This window comes from Meles meles, chromosome 17 (genome assembly GCF_922984935.1).
Source record: "Meles meles chromosome 17, mMelMel3.1 paternal haplotype, whole genome shotgun sequence".
NCBI lineage: Eukaryota > Metazoa > Chordata > Mammalia > Carnivora > Mustelidae > Meles > Meles meles.
This window is the reverse complement of record NC_060082.1, coordinates 2,788,774-2,814,719: the sequence shown is the minus strand read 5'-3', so window position 1 is coordinate 2,814,719 and position 25,946 is coordinate 2,788,774. Positions and strand designations below refer to the sequence as shown.

General features: G+C 52.6%; 1 protein-coding gene across 5 annotated transcripts; it reads left to right on the top strand.

The window, feature by feature from the left end:
* Positions 1 to 4,080: 4,080 nt before the first annotated feature.
* Positions 4,081 to 25,040, top strand: FCRL4 (Fc receptor like 4). Of its 5 annotated transcripts, XR_006815624.1 has the most exons (13): positions 4,081 to 4,190; positions 5,946 to 5,966; positions 8,059 to 8,310; positions 9,368 to 9,625; positions 9,917 to 10,201; positions 11,007 to 11,294; positions 16,374 to 16,487; positions 18,121 to 18,148; positions 18,643 to 18,725; positions 18,946 to 19,014; positions 23,567 to 23,598; positions 23,698 to 23,980; positions 24,829 to 25,040. XR_006815624.1 is itself a non-coding variant. In XM_045983223.1 (12 exons), the coding sequence occupies exons 1-12, from the start codon at positions 4,160 to 4,162 to the stop codon at positions 23,812 to 23,814; spliced, it is 1,548 nt and encodes a 515-aa protein (XP_045839179.1). In that variant the 5' UTR covers positions 4,081 to 4,159; the 3' UTR covers positions 23,815 to 25,040. The 5 variants fall into 5 exon arrangements, 4 of the variants coding, with proteins under 4 accessions (XP_045839179.1, XP_045839177.1, XP_045839181.1 ...); XM_045983223.1 differs by having other exon boundaries at positions 23,728 to 25,040; XM_045983221.1 differs by having other exon boundaries at positions 23,698 to 25,040.
* The last annotated feature ends 906 nt before the right edge of the window (positions 25,041 to 25,946 follow it).

The window sequence follows — 25,946 nt, the reverse complement described above, 5'->3', positions numbered from 1 at the left end:
AAAGACCTCATATGTTCATGAACATGGAGGAATCTAGACTTAGAACAGGTAACCATCTTGGAAAATTTTCTAATACCAGAAGAGTGCCATTTTGCCATTGGAGGTTAGAGCTCCCCATGTCTGTATGCAGGAAACGTGGAAGAAGTTTGCAGATAGCACTGGCCTCCAAAGACGTGTCGTGGAGCAGATGCACTGCCTTCTCTCGGAGGGTCAAAGCTGCAGTTCTAAGGATTTACTCTTCCATCACTGGTGAGTCAGCCTCAGGACGGTGGTCACACAAACCACAGCAGCTGGTTTGAGAGCAGAGGCTGTTAATACCAAAATTTATAACAAATTTATCTGTTCAGGTTTTTTTTTCCATTCATAAAGTTCTCTCAAGATGACAGATTTCCTGTCCCTCACTTAAAAATGCATAACTTTCCTCCAGTAATAAAGAACATACCCAGCACCCAGATTTTAGTTTCTAAATGCTATTTTCCACAGAAAAAGACAGGGAGCCTTGGAGGAATGGCTGATTCTAGAGCTGGGGCATGAAAACACAAGACAAGCCCCAAGAACCTTGTGGTGCCAGAAAGTTCTGGAAGTTCTCAGGAAAAAGCAAAAGGATGAGGGCATGTCCAAGGGACCCACGAGCTAATCTGAAAGAGCCCCCAGCGGCCGACGCTGGGACATTTGGGCAGTGAATTAAATGAGGTAGCGTGGATTGTCACCCAGCGCACAAAATAAATGCACCTGAGTCGGAGGAGATAGAGACAAATGATTGAATGAATGAGTGAACACACAAACAAATAAATGAAGGAGAAGAGACAAGTCTTCCTCACAGAGCTGGAATTTAACCCCTTCCTTGTCCCACCCCCTGAGGGACAGGACCCAGGGCTTGTTTCCAAACAGCTGAGTGTGGAAAGGGACAAACAGCATCTTAACATTGAACAGACCCGGGGAGACCACTGGAACCCAGTGGTCACAATGAGCAGCCCCTACAAGAAATCGTGTCACTACCACAGATTCCCTGGTGATGAGGAGTACCCTCGAGTCCTGCGGCATGCTTTCTGAAAGCCTATATCCCCAGTCTCATGTTTTCATGGGAAAGAGTCAGACAAACCCAGACCAGAGACACTACTAAATATTTGGCCAATGTTCCTCAATACCATCGAGGTCCCAAAAAACCCCGGGAAGACTAAGAGATGGTCACAGACCAGGGGAGACGAAGGAGAGGTGAACAAACGAGATGTGGTGTTTTGGATGGGATACCAGAAGAGGAAAGGGGTATAATGGAAAACCTGGTGAAATCTGAATAAAGAGTCGAGCTAATCCTAAGGGGCCCATCCTGGTTTCTTAGTATTGACAGGTGAACCGCGGTAGTGTGAGATGGCAGCGTTCCGGGAAGCAGGAACAGGGTGAGGGATACAAGGCACTTTATCTCCTGCTTTTGCAACTTTTTTGTGAGCCTAAACTCAGTCCAATATTTAAGGTTTTTTCTTATGAGGTATAGAGTTTTAAATGCTTTTTTCTATATAAAAAAGATCGGGATTTTCACAGTTTCTTACAGTTACTGACTACAAGTATTACTGTCCTCCCTTCATGTAAAATCTAAATGCTGCTCCTGATTAATCAAGCCACAACCTAGTAAAACGTGGTGTATGCAACCCGTGGCTGATATTTCGAAATGAAACCACAGTTTCAGGGCCAAGAACTGAAGCATCCATTTCAGTGACTCAAACACAAAAATGAAAAACAGCACTTGACTTATTTAAACTATTTAAGTCTTTGGAAGTTGATTGTAACGTGACTTGTGTGTTTGGACATCTTATGTCACGTCAGGAATGCAAAATTTCGTCTGATAATTAAAGTCCACTCATTCAACAAAACTGATGCCAGAAACAAAGGAACAGGATAGGACTTCAACTTCCCCTCAGGTCTTGGTCAGCCACTAATGTTCGAGTTCCTCACTTGTGTAAACCACTCTTGTTGGTTGAAAACTGTATCGGTCCCAGTTCCTGGCCCTGGAAGGGTCGTAGTGACACTGTTCACGGCTTGCCGGGTACTGGGCCACGAGCTCTGCGGTATCACTGCCCTCGAACAGGCTTTGATACTGGCTTCCCCCCGACGTGGTTCTCACCTTCACCTCCTTTGCCCCAGTGCTGAGAGTGGGCCCCGAGGACGCTGACTAGCTACTTGATCAAGGTCACACGTACAAATGGGCAGGGCCAGGATTTGCATCCAGAAGCATCTCATCTCAGCCTTCCTGAGACAACTGAGGGCCGCTGAGACGGGGCGGAGAGGTCAGAGGGCTGGGGGACGAAGGGCCAGATGCCGCCTTGACACCCTGTATGTCCCCAGAGCGCCTGATGTCTGTGGCTGTTGTGGATCTTACCACATTGTATAAGTCTTGAAAAAAATGTAGTTTAGGGGCGCCTGGGTGGCTCAGTGGGTTAAGCCTCTGCTTTCGGCTCGGGTCATGGTCTCAGGGTCCTGGGATCGAGTCCCGCATCAGGCTCTCTGCTCAGCGGGGAGTCGGCTTCCTCCTCTCTCTCTGCCTGCCTCTCTGCCTACCTGTGATCTCTCTCTGTCAAATAAATAAATAAAATCTTATAAAAGAAAAGACATTTAACAACAACAAAAAATGTAGTTAATTCCTCTTACTACGCTTCTCAGGTCCTGGACATTGCCTGCAATACAATCGACGCTCATGTAAGCCCTCGTTAGAGAAAGGAGCCAGGGTAGGTGTGCGGAAGCACGTTGTTCCATTAGAGCGACACCGACCACTCGTTACTCATCCTCTGATGTCTTCCACTCACGGAAAGATCGAGGGTCATTTACTCATGGGTATCTCAAGGGTGAGGATGACGGTCATGGTGACAGTGACCACTTTCCACCCTTGCCCGCGCTCATCACTGTGTCCCAAAATGCTTCCTTCTCCAGTCAGGTGTCACTTCCACTGAAAAGGCTCTCCTGGGTCTCCAGAATTGGGTTAGATTTCCCTCATATTGGGCTATCAGAGCACTTCCCACTCTGAAGCTAACTCCCTGCTGCCTCTTCTGCCTGCCCCACCAGAGTGAAAGTGTATGGAGTCTTGCTTACCACTGCACTCCCAGCTCCCGGCCCCGTGCATATCATACCGTTCTAGAATCCCTGTGCATGTGTCAAACGTTCCTGTAGCAGATTTTAGATTCTAGAGCACTAAGTCAAAAATGTTACAGTCCACTCCCCAGGAAGAGCGAGATGGGGCTATAATTCATTCTGCCCTCTACCTCCTAATCAGATCAAAGTCGGTCGCTTCCTCCGAGACAAATGAGTCAAGATATTTTCATATACATCAGACAGGCGACGAGCTGTCTTGTGATTCAGGTGTTTCATCGTATATGGATGGTCGGCTGAAAGTGGTCCAGCAGAGGCCTGAGTGTTCAGAGGAGTGTCTTTCTGCACTGGAAGAGAACCTCTTGGGGCACCTGGGTGGCTCACACTGTTGGGTGTCTGCCTTCGGCTCAGGTCATGATCCCGAGGGTACTGGGATCGAGCCCTACATTGGGCTCCCTGCTTGGCAGGAAGCCTGCTTCACCTTCTCCTATTCCCCCTGCTTGTGTTCCCTCTCTCACTGTCAAATAAATAAATAAAATCTGAAAGAAGGAAGGAAGGAGAAAGAAAGAAAGAAAGAGAGAGAGAGAGGAAAGGAAAAGGAAGGAAGGAAGGAAGAGGCAGGAAGGAGGAAGGAAAGAAAAGAAGAGGGAAGGAAAGAAAGAAGGAAAGAGAACTCCTCCAGCTCTGGCATGGTTCATGTTCATCCTTGGATTATGTGAATCTCAGTGGACTACAGTCTTGCCTGGTACCTGGAAGCAGAGAGAATGTGTTGCATCGTCCTTGGAAGAAAGAGGCTGGAATTTCTGAAAATTAAAAGTAACTAAATCTTTAAGGAGCTTTTCACACCAAGAAGTCAGAGCAGTACTTCTGTTAAATAGGCATTCTGTTAAATAGTGACTTTTGCCACCGGGAGTCTCTGACATCGGGTGCCACGCTGCTGGTATTTTAAGAGATTCTTCTACTTCCCTTTTCACTTCATGACTGCTGTGAGCTGTTCTCAGAAGCACCTTGCTGCGCCGGCTGCTGGCTGGGGACGGGCCCCCGTGCGCGGCCGCTCCTCGGGATCCTGGGGCACGCTCCCATGCTCCTGTGGGCATCTCTGCTGGCCTTCGGTAAGTGCTGGAGGGGAAGCCTCTGCTCCGGGAGGAGATGGGGCCAATCCATGAGCAAACGACGTCCCCGGCAGGCTGTGGCACAAATGCGTTATGCTCTTATTTCAGAACCACAGGGAATGAACAAAGGGGAAGGTATTGAGGGCCTGGGAGACTTGATTTCCAAAAGTACATCCCTCACTTGTTTTTAACTGCCCACAACAACTTCCTCCTACTCCAGAAGTGGCCTTATTTTTCCATGTAAAAAAAATCTACAGTTAGGGGCCGCCTGGCTGGCTCGGTTGGTCGAGCGTTTGACTCTTGATCTCAGGGTTGTGAGTGTGAGCCCCACGCTGGGTTAGAGATGACTTAAAAATAGAATCTTTTTTAAAAAATCTACAGTTAGGTTTTGTTACCTCCCTAATCACAGATCATGAAGGCTGATGTAGGAGCGGAGTCTGTGAGTGTCCTGATTGTGAGCTGACGTAGGATTGAGCTCCTGCTGGGATGGTCATTCCTTCTCTGTAGCCCACGACCACGTCTGCTCCGATAATTGCAGAACGCATGAGAGGAGCAGAAATAGGTGGTTTCCTTTGGATTATTTCCCCCTGCTTCTGTACCAGTTTTCAATCTTTGTCCAAGTGAGGCACAGTTTTCCTAGTAGCTCCAAAGAGGGATACAAAGACCGGTCAGCCGATTGTACGCTACGTGGTTACGAAGCGTGTCTGTCTGATGCCCAGCGGCACGTCCAGACCCCAACTGAAGGAAGAGTTATTAGTGTGGCTGCCCATCATGGGAACTCGGCAAAAGGTGAATGAAGGGGAACGCCAGGCCCCCTGCCGCAGTGCTGGGCAGCGGGAGGACACAGGGACGTGGAGGACAATCTCTGCCCCCAGAAGCTGACCCTCTGGTGAGGAAATCAAAGGACAAATGCAAGAGCACTGGACTTGAAAACCACGCAAAAATATTCCACTGTGGGTCAAGATAAAGTGTGATAATTACTCCTTCTTGCTGATAGTGATTAATAATTAATTGCTGAGCCCTGACTTTGCCAGACACGCTTCTAAGAGCATCGCATGTATTGGTCTGTCCAATCATCTAACAGTCAATGAGCTGGAACTGCTATAAATCCCATTTTGCAAATAAGGGAGCCAAGGCACAGAGACCGTCGTTTGCCTTAAGTTCCGTGCAGTGGCCCGGTCGGGACGCAGACTGGGACCGTGCTGCTAGCCCCCGTCCCGCGTGCATGTCTGACTGGCAGTCCCAAAGAGCTGTGATCGCGGTGTTCTTAGCCTAGAGCAGAGTGAGGGCACCGCAGCCCCGAGGCATCCAAGAACACTTCATGGAGGAGGTGGATTTCCTCGGGGTGTGAGGGCTTGGGCATGACTTGGCTTTTCTTTGCACTGAAGGAGACGGACATTCCAGGCAGGGAGGCGGTGAAGCCAAGGGGGACGGCAGTCACAGCATGGTCGGGTCTGACAGACAGTGACAGTGGTCATCATGGACGACTTACTAATTCAACTCACTGAAATAAGACTACAAGGTCGCTTTTACGGTCTCTGTGTGACAGATGAGGAGAGGGAGGCTGGGGAGCCGTCCACAGCTTGCCCAGCACCACGCCGCTGAGCGTCAAGCCTCGGTGGCCCTGGCTTCTCCAGGGGTGGAGCTGGGCCCTCCTCTCCCACCCCCGGATGGAGTGTGCGGGCAGTGGGCTCTCTGGGTGGGAGGGCTCGGCTCTGTGCTTTGTGCTGACCGTGGCCCTCACCTCTCTTGCAGCGCCAGTCATTGGAGAGCTCGGTAAGTAGATCCCTTTTCCTTTCTTTTATGTTTCTAGATATTCTAGTGACCATTTCTGGAAGGAATGCTGGTAAGGGCGGTTTGGTCCCCGTGTCCTTGTCCTGAGGACTTCAGACAGGGCGGTGTCACCCTGTCCAGCAACCCGGACCGTAGGAGCTGGGAGTCACACTCTCAAGCCAAACCCGCCATTGTGTCGGGTGAACCTGAGGGGCCTGGGACGCAGGACACAGAGGTCAAGGAGGAGTGTGCCCCCCAACTGATGTGCTGTGCTGGCCAACCTGACAGAGACACAGACTCTGGAGGGACACTAGGAATAGGCTGAGACCCCAGTGCGGTCAGGGTGGGGCGCCCGGGGCACAAAGAGCTCTGCTCGTCCACCCTCCCTGGCCCAGCCCAGCATGGCACAACCACATGCAACCAGTCCACCCGACACTCCAGCACGCTGTGTAGACATTTCCCTGTGAATAGCTCAAATCATGATGCCTCTGAGCGCCCGTCCTCCGGTCAGCAGGGAGGCCAGCCTTTCTGGGCCGGCAGAAGGGTCTCCAGGTGGTGTGGTCGTCCCTGAAAATCCCTTCAAGAGCACCGAGTTCATCCCGGGGGGTGCTTGCTGTCGTCCAGCCCCAGCCAGCAGGTGCGCACGCCCTCCCCTGCAGCTCCAGGCTCTGCAGTCCCCTGCTCAGTGCTGTGGACAGACCCTCCCACACATCACTGCCCAACTGGGAAGAGACTGTGACTTGACAGGACTTTGCTAAAAGCTCCGGGATGGAGAAATAAAATACAGGAAGTGTCTCAGATCAGCTGTTAGACGTGCTTACTCTAGAGCTCACTGACCCCATCCCAGCCTCACCAACAAGGCCCCGAGGGGAGGATTCGTCCTGCAGCACACAGCAGGGGCAGCTGGGGACTGGTGAGGAAGCAGGCGGCTCCCCTCAGCAGAACTTTCCCCTCTCTCGGGCACGAGATCTGCTGCCCGGTCCCCAAGTCCCATCCCGAAGTCTTCCCGGGAACACAGACAGTGGGGATTTCTCTTCTCTCCAGGAGAAACATGACCCCTGCTCACTGGGGACACGGGATAAACCGTACAATCCTCTGAAAAAAGAAAAGGTCCGCAGAGACCCAGGAACATCTGCGTGACCAGACAGAGTCCCAAGCTGCTCCATCTAAAACTAGAGGTCAGGTTCCTCTGCGGTGTCTGCCCCCCACAGGGAGGGCACCTCCTTTACATTCGGGTGTAACTGAAAGATCTAGCCAGGATTCTTGCCGACAAAGGCAAGACGACTCCAGGTGTCAAGCTTTAAAAACAGCCACCGTCTGTCAGTCCTTAAATGCAGGCAGTCCTCCTTCTCCGAGCGTCAAGGTACTGAAGAAGGAACCCGGCTCAGGGGATTCCACTTAAAATTTTATGGTAAATTACATACCCCCATAACTGAGACTTTAGTTTTGAAAAACAAAATAATGCACATGGAAATAATCTGGGTCATTTTCTGCTTCGCAGAATTTAGATTACCACAGGCAATTTGCAGAACAAATTGAATTGAATATTGATTTTTTAAATGTGGGAGCTGCTGCGACTTCAGCCATCCTGGCGGCTCAGGGAGCAAAGTGGGGGAGGAGGGAGGCAACTAAAACTGTAAGAGAGCCCCCCCCACACCCTGTCCTGAACTTGACCTTGCTTTGCTCCCTTACTGCAGGGGTGAAACCTCCCACAGCACCCCTATCCCCAGCCCCTTCTGGCTCTATTCCCCCGACATCCCCTTACCCAGAACTGGGTCCTGTGACTGCTAACTGCTCCCAGCGTCCTGAATTCCTGCCTCTCCACAGGAGTCCAGGAGGTCACTTTCCAGTCCCCTTCCCTCGCACAGCAGCGCCCACCTGGTTAGCCCAGCAACATGAGGCTCTTCCAGCAGGTGGACGGCAGCAGCAGAGGGGAAGGGGTGCGAGAGTGTGTTTCCAGCAGGGAGTAACATCTCAGGAAAGAACAACGTCTCTTTCCTCTTAGTTCATCACCGGGGCCGGCCAGTTAAACAGCCAACTGCCGTGCAAGCCACAGAGGTCTCCTTCTCAGACTCTGTCTCTTCCTTCCTGCCAGCTGCACCCAAACCCGTGATTTCTCTCCACCCCCCATGGACCACCGTCTTCAGAGGAGAGACGGTGACTCTGACTTGCAATGCATCTCGTGTCCACGCAGCAGAGAACATGAAATGGTACCGGTGGTTCCTTGGGCCAGCAATGCTACGTGACACCCCAGGAAACACCTTTGAGGCCCGTGTCTCTGGAATGTACAGGTGCCAGACCCGGGGCTCTCTCCTAAGTGACAGTGTCAGCTTGATCTTTTCTTCAGGTGAGCAAGAGGGTGGGTTAGTTCAAACGAAAGAAGTGGTTCCGACGCCTCCCAGTCCCCTGGAGTTGACGAGACCCGAGGTCCTTCCTGTGGCTCTAACCCTTGACCCCTGCCGGCTTCCTGTCTTAGAGCTCCTCATGCCTACAGGTGTTTTTCAAACTTCTGTTGACGTTAGCATGTCATCGTCTAATGGCAATCCGCGGACCTCCCTGTGCATTTACACAGCGGAGGAAGGAGCTCATTTTAGGGGATTCAAAACAGAAGCTGCCTTAGCGCCGGCCCTCCAGCGAGGCACAGCCCCCTGCAGGAGAAACGACAGGGACATGAGCTTCCTGAGCACCAAGCAGGTGCAAAAAGTGGCCTAGGACGAGAGTTCGGAGGAGGGAGTCTCTGCCTCAGGCCTCTGTCCCCTCCTGTCCCTACTCTACTCCCACTTTCTGCCTCAGGGGCTCCACTCTCTTCCTACGCTCTCATGTCCTGCTTTGCCTACTTCACAGAGAATGGTTGGGACCCCCACACAGCCCCGCTCCAGGGAAGAGGCCGTCCCTCAGTCACCGCAGACAGAGGGGCCAGAACAGGCCTGTCCCACGGAGCTGAAGAGCAGGAGAATGTCCTCACAGGACCCCATTTCCCATCCCTCACCCCTGGGTCTGTGTCTGAGAACAAGCCTGCTGCCGAGCGAGCCCCCAAATGCAGCGACCCTTCCTAGTCTGTTTCCTCTTCGGCGACTCTCGCTCCGGGACCCTGGGAGCAGGCTGGTGGCGATCCTTAACTTGTTCAGCTATGTCGGAGCGTCACCCACATCCCACTCAGCTCTCCGTCCCCGCGTTAGAATCCTCATACTGAATCTGCCCTTGAGTAGGAAGCGGGGGTCGAGCTGGAGTGTTTGGGGCTTATTTACGAAACAGGTCATGAGGATTTGGAAGAAACGAGTGAGCCTGGGCCGGAGCCTAAGTCCTGTGGAAGAGAAAAGAGAGCCAGTCGAGTCTCATGAGCCGAGCTGCACGGAGGAAGGGGGTGTCCCTGAGTGACAGGCGCTGGTCTCTGTGCTTTCCAGAATGGCTCGTCCTTCAGGCTCCGGCCTCCGTGTTTGAAGGTGACACGCTCGTTCTGAGATGCCGCATGAGGGGGAAAGAGAAACTGGACGCTGTGAAATACAGCTGGAACAGGAAGGTCATCTCCTCCTCTCCGGAAGCCCGAGACCTTGCGATACCACAAACAAGTCTGAACAACAGTGGCTTTTACGGATGCACTGGATTTCTGCAGGGAAATCGTTACTCCTACAGGTCAAGTGCCAGATATGTTAACATTCGAGGTACGCCCTTCGTCTCAGGTAGATTGCTGAGTCATGTCAGGGCGGGGGGGGCCTGATGGGGGACCCGCACGTTAGCGCCCCAACCCCGGAGGAGGAGAGCCGTAGGTCCTCCAGCAGACACAGCGGGGTCACTGCACTGGAAGCTGCTGAAGGACAACGGGACAGCAGGGTCAACGCGTCTCTGTCTTGCCGTGTGTCTGTCTGAAGTTTCCTAGAACCAAGCAGCCAAGCCTGCCCATCCCGGGGCTCTAAGTGCCACATCTGAGAACTTGGTTTCTCTCTTCTCTCCAGAACTGTTTCCACAACCAAAACTGGAAGTCATACCCGCCCAGCCCATGGAAGGTGCCTCTGTAAACCTGAGCTGTCGGACGCAGCTGCCCCTCGAGCGGTCGGACGCTCCGCTGTCCTTTATCTTCTTCAGGGACCACGGGGTCATGTTATCGAACTGGAGCAGGTCTCCGGAGCTCCAGATCACAGCCATCTGGAGGGAGGACTCGGGGTCGTACTGGTGTGAGGCCTGGGCAGCCGTCTCCGGCATCCGCAAACGCAGCCTCCCCCTGCAGGTCCGTGTGCATGGTGAGTGTCCAAGTGGTGGAGAGCCAGGGCTGTGGCACCCTCCCCTCCGGCTCCCCGTGGCCCTGTGCAGGGAGGGACCAGCCAGCACGGATGGATTTGGTCATCCTGATGGACGCAGGCTGGCTCTGGAGTCAGGTACTGTAATAGAATTACAGGGCTCATTTCCACCACTATCTGCCTAAAAGCTCAGACTTCCTTTGCAACTCCAGCACCTCGAAATCATAGAGGTGGTCCTTGAAGTTAGATTCGAGAGTTAGGGAAAACAAACAAAACCAAGAAATAAAGTGCCCCGAGTGACACATTCTAGAAGGCCAGATCCTGGGGCAAACGATTGAGGAGATAAGCCTCAGCCTCTTCCTCATCAACAGCAGCAAATGATGCGCGTGCCCGCCAAGTGCGATGCACAGAGAAGGACATGCAGGGGAAGATAAATATGGTGAGTGTCGCCTGGTCTCAGGGAGCAAGCGGGACTGCTGGAAATGGGTGTGATCCAGCCTGGTGCCAGGGGGACCACTCTCTCTGCTACCTGCCCCTGCAGACGATCCAGACTGCCAGCCAGGACCTCAGACAAAACTCAAAGGCTTCTTCAGGGATAGCCAGGTTTTCTCTCCTGTGGCCCCATGTGTCAGGAACTATTACATCCGGTGATGTTCTAGCTCCGAACTCCACAGTCTACAGACTACAGAGCCCCATCCAACATGCCAGCCCTGCCCTCCCCCCACAGACCCTCACCGGCCCTCTCATGTTCACACATGTGTCCCGGCGGCCCTCACCTGCCCTCACCTGTCCTCTCGTGCTCACGCAGGTGTCCCAGTGTCTGCCGTGCTCCTGGAGACCCAGCCCCAGGGGGGCCACATGCTTGCAGGGGAGCGTCTGGTCCTCGTCTGCTCTGTGGCTGAAGGCACAGGGGACACCACGTTCTCCTGGCACAGAGAGGACACGGGGGAGCGTCTGGGGAGCACGCGTCAGCGTTCCCGGAGAGCAGAGCTGGAGATCCCTGCTGCCGTGGGGAGTCACACGGGGCGGTACTACTGCACAGCGGACAACGGCCACGGCCTCGCCTGCAGTGGGACCCTGAACGTCACCGTCACAGGTGAGGCTGAGCGTCCATGGGCTTTGTTCAGAACGCTCGGCGTTTCAGGTTGGGGGTGGGCACGGCCAGGCCTCCTGGTGATTCTCCTCTTTCTGGCTCCATTTTGCCACTTTCTGTGGTGACCGGCAGTTTCTTTCTTTCTTTCTTTCTTTTTGTTAAGTATTTCCTGTTTGTTTACTGGAGGCTTTACACATATCATCTCAGAACTTAGAACCTGACAGAACACTTATGATCCGCATTTTGTTAGTGAGACAGCATGACAGGCGGTTTCTAAACACAAATATTAACACTCGGGTCGTGGTGAGGTTCTCCAGGGAGGGAGTGCTGGCCAGGAGCCTTTTCACAGGCTGGAGACGATGTTTCGTGTGTGCACCCCGCTCCATCACGGGTTGATGTCCGGGAGCAGCATTAGCTAGCTCTGGCCTCTGCTTTCCCCTACTCTGTCCCCAGGAAGCCACACAGCCAGGCTCCTGTGCAGCCCTCGTGGCCCTGCCGACCTTCAGTCCCCTCTCCGGCAGGCGCGGTCACACCCCTGCCCTCCAATAGCGCTTTCACGGAGGGGCTCCTGGAACGTGAACTCCTCCGGAGAGTGACCCCGCTCACGCCCTCCGCTTCTACCTCCTCTCGCCCTGTCAGCACCAGCCTTGCCTCCTTGAGGCCTCCTTGCCACCAAGAGGCTCAGGTGAAGGTCTGTTTCCTCCACGTTGCTAAAGTCAGTGGTACCTCGGTCTCCCCGTCACCAGCTTTGGACACAGCTGGCCCCTCCTTCCTTCTTGGACCACGTTTCTCCCTGACTTCTCAGACCTGGCTCGCTCTCGGTCCTCTGCCCATTTGTCAGACTCTCCTGCCAGGCTCCCTTACGAGGTCCTCCCTGGATCTCCAGCTCTGGACCAGGGGCACGCGGGTCTCTGTCCTCAGACCTCCCCATCTGTGCCCGCTGTCTGCATCGTGTCATCCTGTCTCCTGACTTCAAATGCACGTTTGACTTCTGTATACTTACGATTCCCGACTCCACCTACAGCCCGGACCTCTAGCCTGAGCTCAAAACCCGCACATCCAAGCGCTTAAATCAAGCGCCCCCCCGGGAGCGGCTAAGCGCCATCGCAAACGCGACTCATCCAGAAACACAGTCTTGGTGTTCGCGGCAATCCGATCCCGTGTGACACAGCCCATGGGTAAATGAACCCCGTCCCCCTCCTTGCTTAGGCCAAAGCTCCGGGCCCCGTTCTTGACTTTCCTTCTTACTTGGTCTTCCACGTCGGGCTTCCACTTCGAAGCCACTGCCAGTCCTGCTGGCTCTACCTTCAGGATACAGCATGGAGGTGACTGATTCCTCCCATTTCCTCGGCCACCTCCAGACCCAAGCTCCCAGGCTCCTTCCTGGGTTACTGTGTCACCACGGCTGCCCACAGTCTACTCCCAGTGCAGCATCAGAAGGAACCTCTACGTCGTGCTCCTCTTGTGCACGAAATGCTCCCTTGGCTTCCCGCCGGCTCCAGAGGGACAGCCACCATCCTCAGTGGCCCCCGAGGTCCAGCTGCTCTGACCTCCCATCCACCCTCCCCTTCCCTCCTCCGCTCGGTCACCATGACCTCCTGTCTCCTCCTCAAGCCTTCCAGTCATGGTCCTACCTCAGGGCCTTTGCACTTCTCTTCCATGATCTTCTCGTGCTCATCGCTCATCTCCCCCAAGGTTCTGCTCCCCTTTTTAGGGCGACCTTTGCAAACCACCTGTATGACACAGGAGCCCTTCGCCCAACGCCCCTTCCCCAGAACCCCTGGATTCTTCCACGGAGCACTTATCCCTGGCCTCCATGCCATGTCTCTGTCCCTCCCACTCCCCCCATACTCGCCTCACGAAGGCAGGTCTTTATTTTGACCACTATTGTATCCCCAGTGGCTGGACTAGGGCTGAGCCCGTATGAAACATTCAATAAATATGTACGGAATAAGCGAATTTTACACACGTCATTTTAGCAACCAGAGTATCAATCCCAGAAGACCAGGATATCAGTATCTCCATCCTACAGAAAAGGAGTACGAAGTCCAGAAAGATTGGGTATCGTTCACAAGGCCACGAAGAGCACACCTCCACACAATCATTTAGCTCGGAGAGACAGAGGGCCTCGTTAGTCCTCCAAAGAAGTGGTGCAGAGGCAAGTCCCGCTGTCCGTCCACCACACCGAACAGGCAGAGGACGGTGCTGTGTCTGTGAGCGCTGAGGCCTGACGGAACCGTGACCCTGAACTGTCGGGGCAGCAGCTGTGGGAAGGGGTGCTACACGGGTGGCCCAGCTGCTCTGCCCTTTTCCCCTTAGCTCCCTAGAGGCAAGTCCTGTGACCAAGGGGGCCCTCCCCAGGCAGGTCTTCCCACCAGCAGATACCACGGGACTGTCTGCCTCTCGATCTGGAAATTTCTCAGTGAACAGTGAGAGTGGCTGCGATCCCCAGCACAGACGGGCAGAGATGGGGCCTCGCGCCGTCTGGATGGCCTTTCAGGAGGGAGAAGAGCCAGCAGAGAGACCAGCTGCTGACGGCCGCCACCACCACCCCCACGACGTGCTGGACTGGAAACCCAGAGGGGCTCTGACGGCGGGAGACCTGCTTCTCCAGGAAGCCTCTTGGACCGAAAGGTGTCCTCGGCGAGCCCAAGGCTGCATTCCCTGAAGAGAGCAGTGAGCAACCTGTTGGAAACGCACACGCGTGTGAAGGCGTTCACCTTCCCTTTGGAGGTAAGATCAGTAGAACGCATCGACCCCCGTGCTCTGGGCGGCCAGCCGGCGGCTCACACATGTCACTGGGCCGGCGTGCACGACCCTGCAAGGCAGACGTCGTCCTCTGCTAAGGAAGCAGATGATCTCAGCGATGAAGCAGATGTCAAGGATTCGGGGGACATATGGCAGAGCAGGAATTTCTCACCAGATCTTTTTTATTCATGGACCTTATGCAAAATCTCTGTGCTCAGAAACGGGAGAATTTCTAGCAGCAGAGAAAGTCTGCAGTTGCTGGGAGCACCTGGCTAAGGGGGGCTGCCTTAGCTCATGTGGTTTCAACAACAGAAATTCATTTCTCATAGCCCCGGAGGCCGGAAGTCTGTTCAGGGTGCCAGTGCGGTCGAGTTCTGGGGAGAGCCCTCTTCCTTGCAGACAGCTGCCTTCCTGGAGCAGGTGTGAGAGGTGTGAGATAGAGAGAGAGAAAGAGAGAGAGAGGTGTCTGTGGTGTCCCTTCCTGTAAGGACCCTAATCCCATTAGTGAACATGGGGAGGCACTCTCTTCCACATAGTGATTTCACTTTCTTCAACTACATGCCCAGAAGAGAGATTGCAGGATCATATTTTTAACTTTGTGGGGAACCTCCATCCTGTTTTCCACAGTGGCTGCACCAACCTACGTTCCCACCAACGGGGCACCAAGGGCTCCTTTTTCCACGTCCTCACCAATACTTGTTACTTCTTGTCATTCTGATAAGGGTCATTCTCTCAGATGTGAGCCGATATCTCACTGCGGCTTAGGCTTGTGTTTCCCTGATGACCAGTGGCATCGAGCCCCTGGTCATGTGCCCATTGGCCACTCACACATCTTTGGAAATCTTTGCTTCTGTATTCATCATCCATATTGGTCTGTACTTCTCTCGTGGTGTCCTTATCTGACCTTGGTGTCAGGGTGACGCCGGCCTCATGAAAGGGGTTTGGAAATGTTCACTGGTCTTCAGTTTTGTGGAAGACTCGCTGTTAACTCCTCTTTAAGTGTTTGGAAGAACGCACCAGCGACACCATCCGGCCTGGGCTTTCTTTGGTGGGAGCGTTTGTTACTGAGTCGATCTCCTGCTCATCGCTGGTCTGTCTGACCTTGGCCGACTTTGCTTCTGCACACGTGGTTGCCCCCGCAGGCAACCCAGCAGGGGAAAGTCGCTCTCTAGGACACGGCCGCCCAGCTGCTCTGTCCGCGGATCTCTCCCCTGGTTTGGCTGTCATGGTGGGGAGGCTGAGCTCGCGACCCCCAGGAACTACCGCCTGCAGGCGGAACCATTCATAGGTCAGACTGGGTTTGTTGATTTTGTCAGGAAGGGAAACCTGGGGACAGAAATGTCAGCGACAGCCAGTGGCCGTGTGTGCCGAGTGCTTGCTTGGTGGCAGGAGTCACAAGGCCGACCACCGCGCTATCAACGGCAACACGCCGGTGGTGGCGTCGTTCTGGTCCGTGGAGGTTCTCTGTGTAAGTCCGGGGCACCGGCGTCTGAAGTCTGAGTTGGGTTTGCCTGGGGACCAAGGATCTGCCTGCAGAACCCCCCTCTCTGCGCCTCCATTCGTGTTTGCTCTTCCACAAATGTATTCGTGTTTATTGTCGGCCTCCCCTCTGGACCGTAAACCCCTGGAGGGCAGGGACCCCACTGTCCTCGTCACTGTTCTGTCCTCAAGGCCTGGCACCTGGCAGGACTCCATAGATGTCTGCTCAGTGAATGAAGGAATCTGCCAAAGGAAGTCTTTTGAATGAGAAGACAGGAGAAGGGACCCAACAGAAAGTCAGAAGCCTCACCAGCATCTCTCATCCCGTCTGGGGCTTCTGTGAGGACGGAGACCGTGCTGTTTCCCTGAGGGGTCCCACTGAGCTCCTGTAATGGTGCTGCTGGTTCCCGGGGGCCCCGTAGGCAGTGCCGGTCCTGCGTGAGGGGCTGACACACCAGCATCACGTCACGTCTTCCAGGTGGCCTGGGGACATTCCCAAGAGCCCAGATCACTAGAAGATGGGACATACAGAGAAAGAGAGGAATTCCCCTTAAATGATAATTCTGAACCGATGTCGGTGGGTGGGTGGAGGGAGCTGGCTACGTTCTCCTCCTCTGGCGCGGCCCCCCACCCTCAGCCTACACCTCCTACCAGAGCAGAGAGTCCTGTCCTGCCGCTCAGGCTCAGGCCAGGCTGCCCAGACCAGAAGGCTGCCTCCCGTGTGCACCAGCCCTGGCTTGCCCTCGTCGGGTAGACTCCTCCCTCCCCAGGGCTCAGGACCCCAGCTGTGCTGAAGAAAGGTGCCAGGGCATCACGGCCCTTGCCCCTGGGGCTGACGCAGACTCTTCCCCCCAGGGACTCCAGGGAACAGAAGTGGTCTCATTGCTGCAAGAGCCGCTGGGGTTCTGCTCAGCATTCTTCTCCTGGCGGTGGTCCTGTGGATCAACCCCCGGCGCCGTCGGAACTCAGGTGTGTGCTCTCCCTTACCTTCTGCTGGAGGCCATGCCCTATCCCCACCGGGCGCCTGGGTCACCGGCACGGCCCCCAGTCTCCCCCTCCGCACCCCCGACCCCACAGACCAGCGCCCTTCCCAGAGCCGTGCGGAGCAGATGCCACGTTGGAGGGCGGCTTGCACGAGCTGGGTTCGCCGAGGAAGGAAGTACCATTTTTTATGTGAAGTTTCAAAAACCTAATCCAAACCGTTTCCCTGGGCGAGTTTTTGGCTCGTACAGATGGATCAACTACACACTGCCGCCCATCCTAAATCCTTCACGAATGGGCAGTCAGTATGCCACGGGGCTCTGAGAGCAGGAGCTGGTTACCCCGTAGCCTTCCTCCTCCTCAGAGACCTCCTGGCGCCAAAGCCTGAACCCTCCATCCCATGTCCCCGCTGGCCAGCCCGCCAGCTCCTCCCCTACCTGGGGGAGAGTCTCGCTCCCACAGGCTTCTTGCCTGGGCTGGCGCTCAGACTAGTTTCAGGGGCCAGAGGCCTCATGTGGGCGACGCGCACAGACGCCGTTCGGGCTCTAGAACAATTGCCCACCCCCCCAACTCTGTGTCTTGGTTTTAGTCAGTTCAGTTCAACCCATCCTGTGGTTCTCAGCACCGCCCCGTGCCGGGCGTGGGCTGCTCTGAAGACAAGGCTTCTCCGCGGGCCAGAGCGGGAGCGGGAGCCCGAGGCTGCTCTGGGCGTGACCACCGAGGCTCCCCAAAGTCCTCCTGCAGCCCTCCCAGCTCTGTGTGCCAGACTGTACCCATTCAGGGCTTCTTGGGGTCGTCCATCATCACAGCCTTGAACCTTAATCAAGTCTCCAGCATGTTTGACCCAGGAGTGTGTGGTCCTGTCCCCAGCAAGTTATGCATTTTGTTCCATCCTTTTCCAGACGTGTATAATTCTGATCAGGCTGGTTTCATGGCTGATCGGAGTTCCTTGGTAGGTAATCAGCTCACTTTAGGGGACAGGTGGAAACGGCGCCTCCTGCTACTTCCCCGCCATCTTGTCTCCCCCATCCTTTTCCACGTTCCAAAATCATGACTCGGTGCATGTTTGAATTGACTTTTTCTTTTTCTTTTTTTTTTCCTCTTGTTTTGTTTGTTTGTGTTTTTTTGAAGATTTTATTTATTTACTTGACAGGCAGAGATCACAAGCAGGCAGAGAGGCAGGCAGAGAGAGAGAGGGGGAAGCAGGCTCCCCGCTGAGCAGAGAGCCCAATGCGGGGCTCAATCCCAGGACCCTGGGGTCATGACCTGAGCCGAAAGCAGAGGCTTTAACCCAATGAGCTACCGAGGCGCCCTCTTGTTTTTTTTTGTTTTTGTTTTTGTTTTTAATTTTATTTTATTTTTTCAGTGTTCCAAGATTCATTGTTTCTGCGCCACACCCAGTGCTCCATGCAGTCCGCACCCTCCTTGATACCTGCCACCAGGCTCACCGAACCCCCCACCCCCACCCCTCCAAACCCTCGCTTTGTCTCTCAGAGGCCCTGGTCTCTCGTGCTTCCTGAGTTGACTTTTTCTGCCGCCTTTCTAAGGCGGGTTCCCATGCGAACTGTTTGAGAACGAGCTCCCTCTGCTGACACAAACGTGCCTTTGCTTTGTTTTGCAGGATGTGGTTTTCCGGGAAACAGGGCCAGGTGAGGCGTCAGCCCTCCGGGTCTTCCAGGAACAGAATACGCAGAACTGAGGGTTCACACCGTTAGGTCAAGCCGTGTCTCTCTGTCCCCCTGCCTACGTGCCCACACTTTCACATCCCTGGAAATGACCAACATCACAACTTCTAGAACTTTCTGACAGCTCCTATCATGGTCTGTGAGATGCTTCTCACTAAGACGTCAGAGAGTGACCGGCCTCGTTCCCCAGCGGCAGGCCCACACCGTGGTCCTTGAGTTGTTCTCAGAAGAACAGTCTGGCCCTATATGGACCTGCTGAAGGTCCAGTTAAAGCATTCCTGCTCCCAGTCCCCTGCCATCGGCTGACCCCTCCCTTCCTGTTCCCCCCCACCCCACGATGCCCCTTCCTCTCTGCGTCTCTGGTCCCCTGCTTTCCGCTGATGTCCCCCGTGCCCCCTCCTCTCTGGCCAGTGCCGTATGCTGTGCCAGGGATGATCACGCGTCTCCCTGTCTCGCAGGAGCCCTGCTGCCACAGGCCCGGAAGAGGCGCCCCAGGCCGGGGGCCCTGCCCCAGGGGAGCTGCCGTGGTCATATGACAAAGGTGAGGAGCCCGGTAGGGAAGCCGTCCCGCTGGAGCCAGGGACAGGTAATGTGCTGGAGGCCTGGCGGAGGCCTGGTGTCCTACGGTATCTCAAACCCAGACCCGCAGGAAGCCGCCGGCTCGCTTCTTGTCCAAGAAGCATGGGGAGGAGCGTAGGAGGAGACGGGTAGCGCGTGCCTCTGACGGGGGTGACCTGGAAAGTGCTGTTTGTCCCTTGCAGTGCACGCGGGAGAGGGAGACTTGGTGTACTCTGAGGTCCAGTTTATGCAGCTGCGACAAGAAGGGGCCGGTAAGTCCTGGGGAAGATTCTGGCTGTGGACTCTGTTGCTTCGTTCCACACGCGCTGGGTGCTGAGTGCTGCGGAACGTACACTGAGTCGGTCAACGGACAAGGCAGATAAAACCCCCTACAGTAGTGCTTAGAGTCTAAAGAGAGAAAAAAGACACAAAAAAAATACAGCATGTATCTTTGCTGATGATCAGAACAAAAACTGAACATCCTCCATGATCGTGAAAATGTGTGTATGGATTTTTTCCCCCTTTTTGAAGATTGATTTATTTATTTGAGAGAGAAACCATGCACAACCAGCGTGAGGGCAGAGGGAGAGGGAGAAGCAAAGACCCCGCGGAGCAGGGAGCCTGACACGGGGCTTGATCCCAAGACCCCAGAATCATGACCTGAGCTGAAGGCAGATGCTTAACCGACTCAGCCACCCAGGCGCCCCGGAAAATTTCTTTTATATAATGAATTAAGTAATCAAGTGATGAGGTTTACAAGCCACCTACTATATGGTGAGAACATTTATAGAGACGTGTTCCCATAATGTATGTACACACAGACAAATGCTCAGTTAGTCTATACAAACAACCCTGTGTAACCAATACACTGGACAAGTAAGACCCGTTACAAATTACGAAAACTGTGTTTCCCACCATTTCTTGAAACTTGACTCTGTGGGATACCTTCCCATGCACTTCAGATGATCATTTTGGCAGCACAGGCTTGTCAACACATTCTCCAGTCTCTCAGGCGACGGACAGCAGGTGGGCACTGTATGTCACAGTCACCATTCCGCAGCTAGAACACTCAGCCCTCCACTTGTTCAGGCAAATTTCAGGATGGGAGCTGGCAGGGGCAGGAGGGCAGCATGGAGCTGGCTTCTCTGTTTCTGTGGCTGGCCATCCCTCACCGGCCTGGAGGGCACTGGGGACCCGAGCAGGAAAGGACGCCCTCAGCTGGACCTGTCTGTCTGGCAGGTGCAGAAGTGGGCCCTCCCCGGGAGGTGTGTGCATGTTCTCTTCTGAGGTTCCCCGCTGGATGCTCCTTCCCGCAGCCCCTTTGGCACCATTGGCCATCTCTAATCCCTGCAGCTGTTTGTGACCCTTTAGTGTCCTCACACCCCAGCACTCACATCCAGCTTCCTACCTACCACTGGAATCCCCTGGTACCAATCAGTCCTACTGGACAGGGCTCCTTTGGCTACACTCTTGTCCTCTGTCCAAGCGGAACCATATCTGTCCCTGGGGACACGTGGGGGTTCGGGTTCCTGCTGCCCCAGCAACGTCCTGATAATCCCACCAGCTGCACGTCCGCGCTCTCATCCTTCTAGACTGGTGGCTCTCAAGTATTTTTATTGTTAGCCAGTGGGAGCATGCACATACACCAATACTAATGCGTCACCGAGACACCAGCTTCATAATCATACTGCGACGCACTCGACTTTCTTTTCTACTCAAATTTATTGTTTCAACTAGGTTTATTGAGGTATAACCTACATACCAAGTACAATTCACTAATTTTAGATGCACACTTTGATTAATGCTAACCAACGTATCCAGGCCCAGACCCGCCACCATCTTCAAGACCTGGGGGCATTTCCAACACCCCAGAAAGTCCCTTCCTGCTCCTTTGCAGATAACTTTTCCAGCTCCACGCTGACCACCACTGACCCTCTTTCTGTCCCTAAAGTTTTGCTTCTCTACAGTTTCCTGTAAATAGAATCATATGTAACATAGTCTCTTTTTTTAATGTATTTATTTATTTTCAGCATAACAGTACTCATTGTTTTTGCACCACACCCAGTGCTCCATGCAGTACGTGCCCTCCCTATTACCCACCACCTGTTCCCCCAACCTCCCACCCCGACCCTTCAAAACCCTCAGGTTGTTTTTCAGCGTCCATAGTCTCTTATGGTTCATCTCCCCTTCCAGTTTCCCGCAACTCCCTCTCCTCTCCATCTCCGCATGTCCTCCATGTTATTTGTTATGCTCCACAAATAAGTGAGACCATATGATACTTGACTCTCTCTGCTTGACTTATTTCGCTCAGCATAATCTCTTCCAGTCCCGTCCATGTTGCTACAAAAGTTGGGTATGCATCCTTTCTGATGGTAACAGTCTCTTTGTCTAGCTTCTGTCCCCTAACAGAACGCTCTGCCCCTCATCCATGTTCTTGAATATTGCAAGTAGCTCACCGCTTTCTCTGACATGGAAAAAGGCTATACCTATTTAATGCGTAACAGTGGGTGATGTAGGGATAAGCGTGTGCCAGTGAGCCCAGCGGCATCATCGAGGCCACAAGCATGTGTATCTTCTCCTAGAGTTTCCTTCCACCCCCGTTATTACTATCATTATCTGCGTGCGTGTCAGAACACTTAACGTAAGATTTACCCTCTTGGCACATTCTAAGTGTGCAATACGGTATCATCAGCTAGAGGCACGATGCTATCTAGTGGCTCTGTGGAGCTTGTCCATCTTGCGTGACTCAAACTTTCTGCCTTGTGGCCGTCACTTCCGCTGCCCCTCCCACAGCCCTTGGGTACCACTGTTCTACTGTCTCTATGAGCCTATTTTAGATTGCACATATGAAGTGAGGACGTATGGCATTTTCCTTTCTGCGTCTGGATTATTTTACTTCGCACAGCAACTTCCAGGTCCATCCCTGTTGTCAAAATGTCAGGATTTCCTTCTTTTTTAAGGCTGGATCATGCTCTACTCTGTGTGTGTGTGTGTGTGTGTGAGACATATTCTTTATTCATCTGTTAATGGACACCTAGGTCGTTCCCGTGTCTTGGCTACATGAACAATGTGACAGGAAACATGGGGTCCAGACATCTCTTCAAGACCCCGACTTCAATTCCGTGCGTGAATACGCAGAAGTGGGGTTGCTGGATCATGCAGTCGTTCTCGTCCTAATTTTTTGAAGACCCTCTGTATGGTTTTCCACAGTGGCTGCACTGCCTTACACTCCCACCAACGGTACAGGAGGGCTCCCTTTTCTCCACATCCTCACCAGCACTTGCCATCCCTGCCTTTCTAGCACCACCCTCTTAACAGGTGTAAGGTCACATCTCAACGTGGTCTTGTTCGTATCTCCCTAACGATAAGTGATGTTGAGCACCTTTTCAGTATCTGTTGGCCGTCTGTACGCCCTTGGAGAAATGACAGTTCTTTGCCCATTTTTAAAATTAAGTTAGTAGTAGTATTTTGGCTATTGAGTTGCGTGAATTCCTTATGTATTTTGGATATTAACCCCTTATCAGATATATGGTTTGCAAATATGCTCTCTCCCATTTCATAGGTTGCTTTTCCAACCATGGCACCTCACTTGGGAATTTAAAATCCCCAATATCTTTGTGTCTCGTAGAAACTTCAATTGTAACTGATCTTGAACTTCTGCTACAAATGATGTCAAACATCATTGCTGCCAGTGATCACAAATCCTGAAAAAGGCAAAGCTAAGACCAGGTCTTCTGTCTTGCTGTGTTTGGTGCTCACAGAGCCCATCGCTGTATCTGACCCACACAGATCACCTGCTCTGTCTGTCACTCTGCTTTCTCAGGCCATCCCCACTAACTGGGACCTTCGGAATGGTAGAATTAGAGCTGCCTCCAAGTCGTTTCTGTTGACGGAGGCATCTCGTGGAGCTAGCCTGGCCACTTGCTGTTCTTCACCCTCTTCCTCTGACGTACTTGTCAGAACACCATTGAAGCTAAGCACTCTGTGGCGGGACTAGTTGTCGTTTGTGAACTTTACGTATTAATGATCTGTAGCAAGATATCTTCCCCAGTTCCTTGAGGTTTGCATGAAGCCCCTAAAATAGCATGCAAAGTCCACATACATGACTATCATTCAGGGACATGAGTACATAGCCTCTATCACATTATCGAAAATATCTGTAACCCTGAAATTTCGATGGAAAAAATATGATGATAAAGAGAGGAGCCTCAATTGTCCCAGAGGCATTTTTTTTTGTCTCCGTCTCCATAAATCACTACATGGCTCTGATGCTTCCATCCTCTTCCCTGAGACTCTTAATTTCTAACATGTAGGATCCTGCAAATCCCTCCTGCTAGCCTTCCCTCTCACTGCAGCTCCACCTCTAGAAAACCGCGGAAAAGAAGAACTAGAACCCTGGAAGGTGTGATGAGTTCTCCCATGGGCACACACGTGAAGGCTCTCATGGGGACTTGCCGAGCCATCACGGGGGGCCTCTGTGGTTGGAGTGGGATGGAGGTGCTGTACGTTAAGAGAGGCAAAAGTTAAAATAGAGCGACATTCTGTGGCATCATCTGGTAAAGGAAGGAAACAAGGCTTCTTGGTGTGGTGGTGAGGAGGGACCTCACGGATCAATGGAACTTATAAAGAACTTGCAGAAGGCTGGACCAAGAAATGGCAAAACAGAAAATCACGTGTGTCATAGGACATGTTGGGGGTTGGGGTGTGGGAAACATAACCATGAATGGAAAAGTTTCAGTGGCTCCAGCCTCTGGGGGAAAACTCGCAGGCTGTTCTGAATGGGTCATAGTGCCCATAGTTCAGTGAGACCATTTCCTCCCACAGCCAGCACCTCCAGAACGTCTCTAGAGGACAGGGTGAGTATCAGTCCCGGACTGTCTTCTGTCCCCCTGCTACCTCCAGCCTCGTCCTCCCTCTCTCTTTCCAGTTACTCTTCTATCTCCTTTTCACCCCAGCATGACTCAGTTGTCTACTCTGCCGTGAAGACACGATTCCCAGGGGACTCAGCTGGAGAGCTCACGTCTCAGGATGAAGATGCCGTGGAAAGTTATGAGAACGTCCAATTCACATGACTTGTCCCTGATCCAAAGCCCCCAGCTCAAGGCCCTCCCTGGGCCCCTGGAGTGACAAGCTGGTTCCAGTGTAGCAGTCCTTCTTGCCCGTGCGCATCACATCCGAAACTCCCAATTCAGCTGCTCTGGCCACTGAGAGACTTGCTCAAGCGACCAGAGTCCACGGGTGAGACAAAATCCTGCACACCTGCTCTGAGCCTCAGCTGATGTGTTCTTCAGGGTCAGATTTAGGGGAAAGGATGAAGGGAGAGGAAGTAGTCCTGTTGAAAACCAGAAGCACAAATTTTGGTGAATTGGAATTTGCACGTAGATGCAACTGAGTGACTCGGGTCTCTGCTCAACGTGTCTCCAACAGCTGTCCCATTGGGGACCATCCGCATCGGTTGGCTTAACTATAAGTGGTACCCGGGTCCTTCCCAGAAGGTGCCCAGAGTCACCCCTCCTACCTACACTGTTTACACTGTCAGGCTTCAGTTGCAGACAAAAGGATCCCTGCCAGGGCTTTACAGGGACAAGAATTTGAACAGGATATTAAGTACTTTACAAAATCATCTGAAGAACCGAAGAAGCAGGCTCTAAGTGGAGCTTCCAAAAGCAAAAGGCAACTAGGTCTATGTTATTTCAGACAAAGATTTTTAACGTTAGAGAAAAGAAATTTGAAAAAGTTCTTTTCTCTAATGTAAAAATTAAATTAAAAAGTTAACAGCCGTACAAATCTAAATTTGAGTTGGAAGTATCAGCATAAGCTGATGTGAAACCCTGCTTTAAAAAAAAAAAGATATTTATTTCCTAGGTCTGTCCACTGAAAAGGAGTGGAAATAATTAGCAATCCGACAGCAGTGAGCACCTTTCCGGGGACTGTAGTCTCCAAATGCTATTTCCCCACCATTAAATAGTTGATGTGGGAATAAATAATTCTCCCAATAAGTGAAGAAGGAATAAAAGAAACAGAAAACCACTCTCTTGACCAGATATTTCATGGGACACCTACTGATTAGATTATCATCAAAACAGCCTATATTATGTGCCTCTTGATGGAAGTATTCGATGTCACCTACAAAGTATTCCCGCCCAGAATATCAAAACTGGATCCCATCAAGCTTCTAGATCAAACCGTCAGCTCACAAGAACTACATGAAGCTACGGTACAGCACCGTGAGACGGCACCATGAGCGCAGTCAACGAAACCCACACTGGAAGCATCTCCAGGACACACGAGCAGGTTTCTCCAACAAATAAATGATGGGTGGGCGGAAGGAAGGAGGGAGGGAGGGAGGAATGAGAGGGGGAGGGGAAGAGAGAGGAAGGACAAAGGGAGGAAGGAGGGAAGGCAAAAGAGGGAGGGAAAGGAAGGAGGGAGAGAGGAAGAAAGGGAGGTAGGAAGAAAAGAGGGAGGGAGCAGGAGAGGACGGGAGGAGGGAGGGAGGGCGGGGGAGGAAGGGAAGGGGGAGGAGAAACCTACAAGCTCAGTGATACTTGACACACATCAACCAAAGGGACCACCAGCCTGGTTTGCATCCTGACTCAAACCAAGTTAAGAAAAATACCGCTTAGGAAATTCTAAAGGAAATTTGTATACTAATGTTAAGAAATTAAGAAATTAGTGTATGTTTCAGATGCTTTTTATTTCTTTTTGTTGTCTGATTGCTGAGGCTAGGACTTCTAGTACTATGTTGAACAGCAGTGGTGATAGGGACAGCCCTGCTGTGCTCCTGACCTTAGGGGAAAAGCTCTCATTTGTTCCCCATTGAGAATGATATTTGCTGTGGGTTTTTCATAGATGGCTTTGATGGTATTGAGGTATGTACCCTCTATCCCTACACTGTGAAGAGTTTTGATCAAGAAAGGATGCTTTTGGGTGTGCGTGATAGTGTTATAGTTACGTTTCATTTTAAAAATACAGGTATTTTTTTTAAAAATCTGTAAGAACTCGTTCTGAGGTATTTGTGGATCAAATGATACAACCTTGTTCGAAATAACTCGGTAAGAGCAGGGTGGGTGTGATGAAATGGGGCTGGCCAGGGGTGCACCATGTCTGAAGCTGGGTGGCAGGTACATCGTGGGAGGAAGGGGGTTTAGCACTAGTCTCCGCTTTTGTATGTTTTTAGTTTTCCACAATAAAGTGCTAAAGT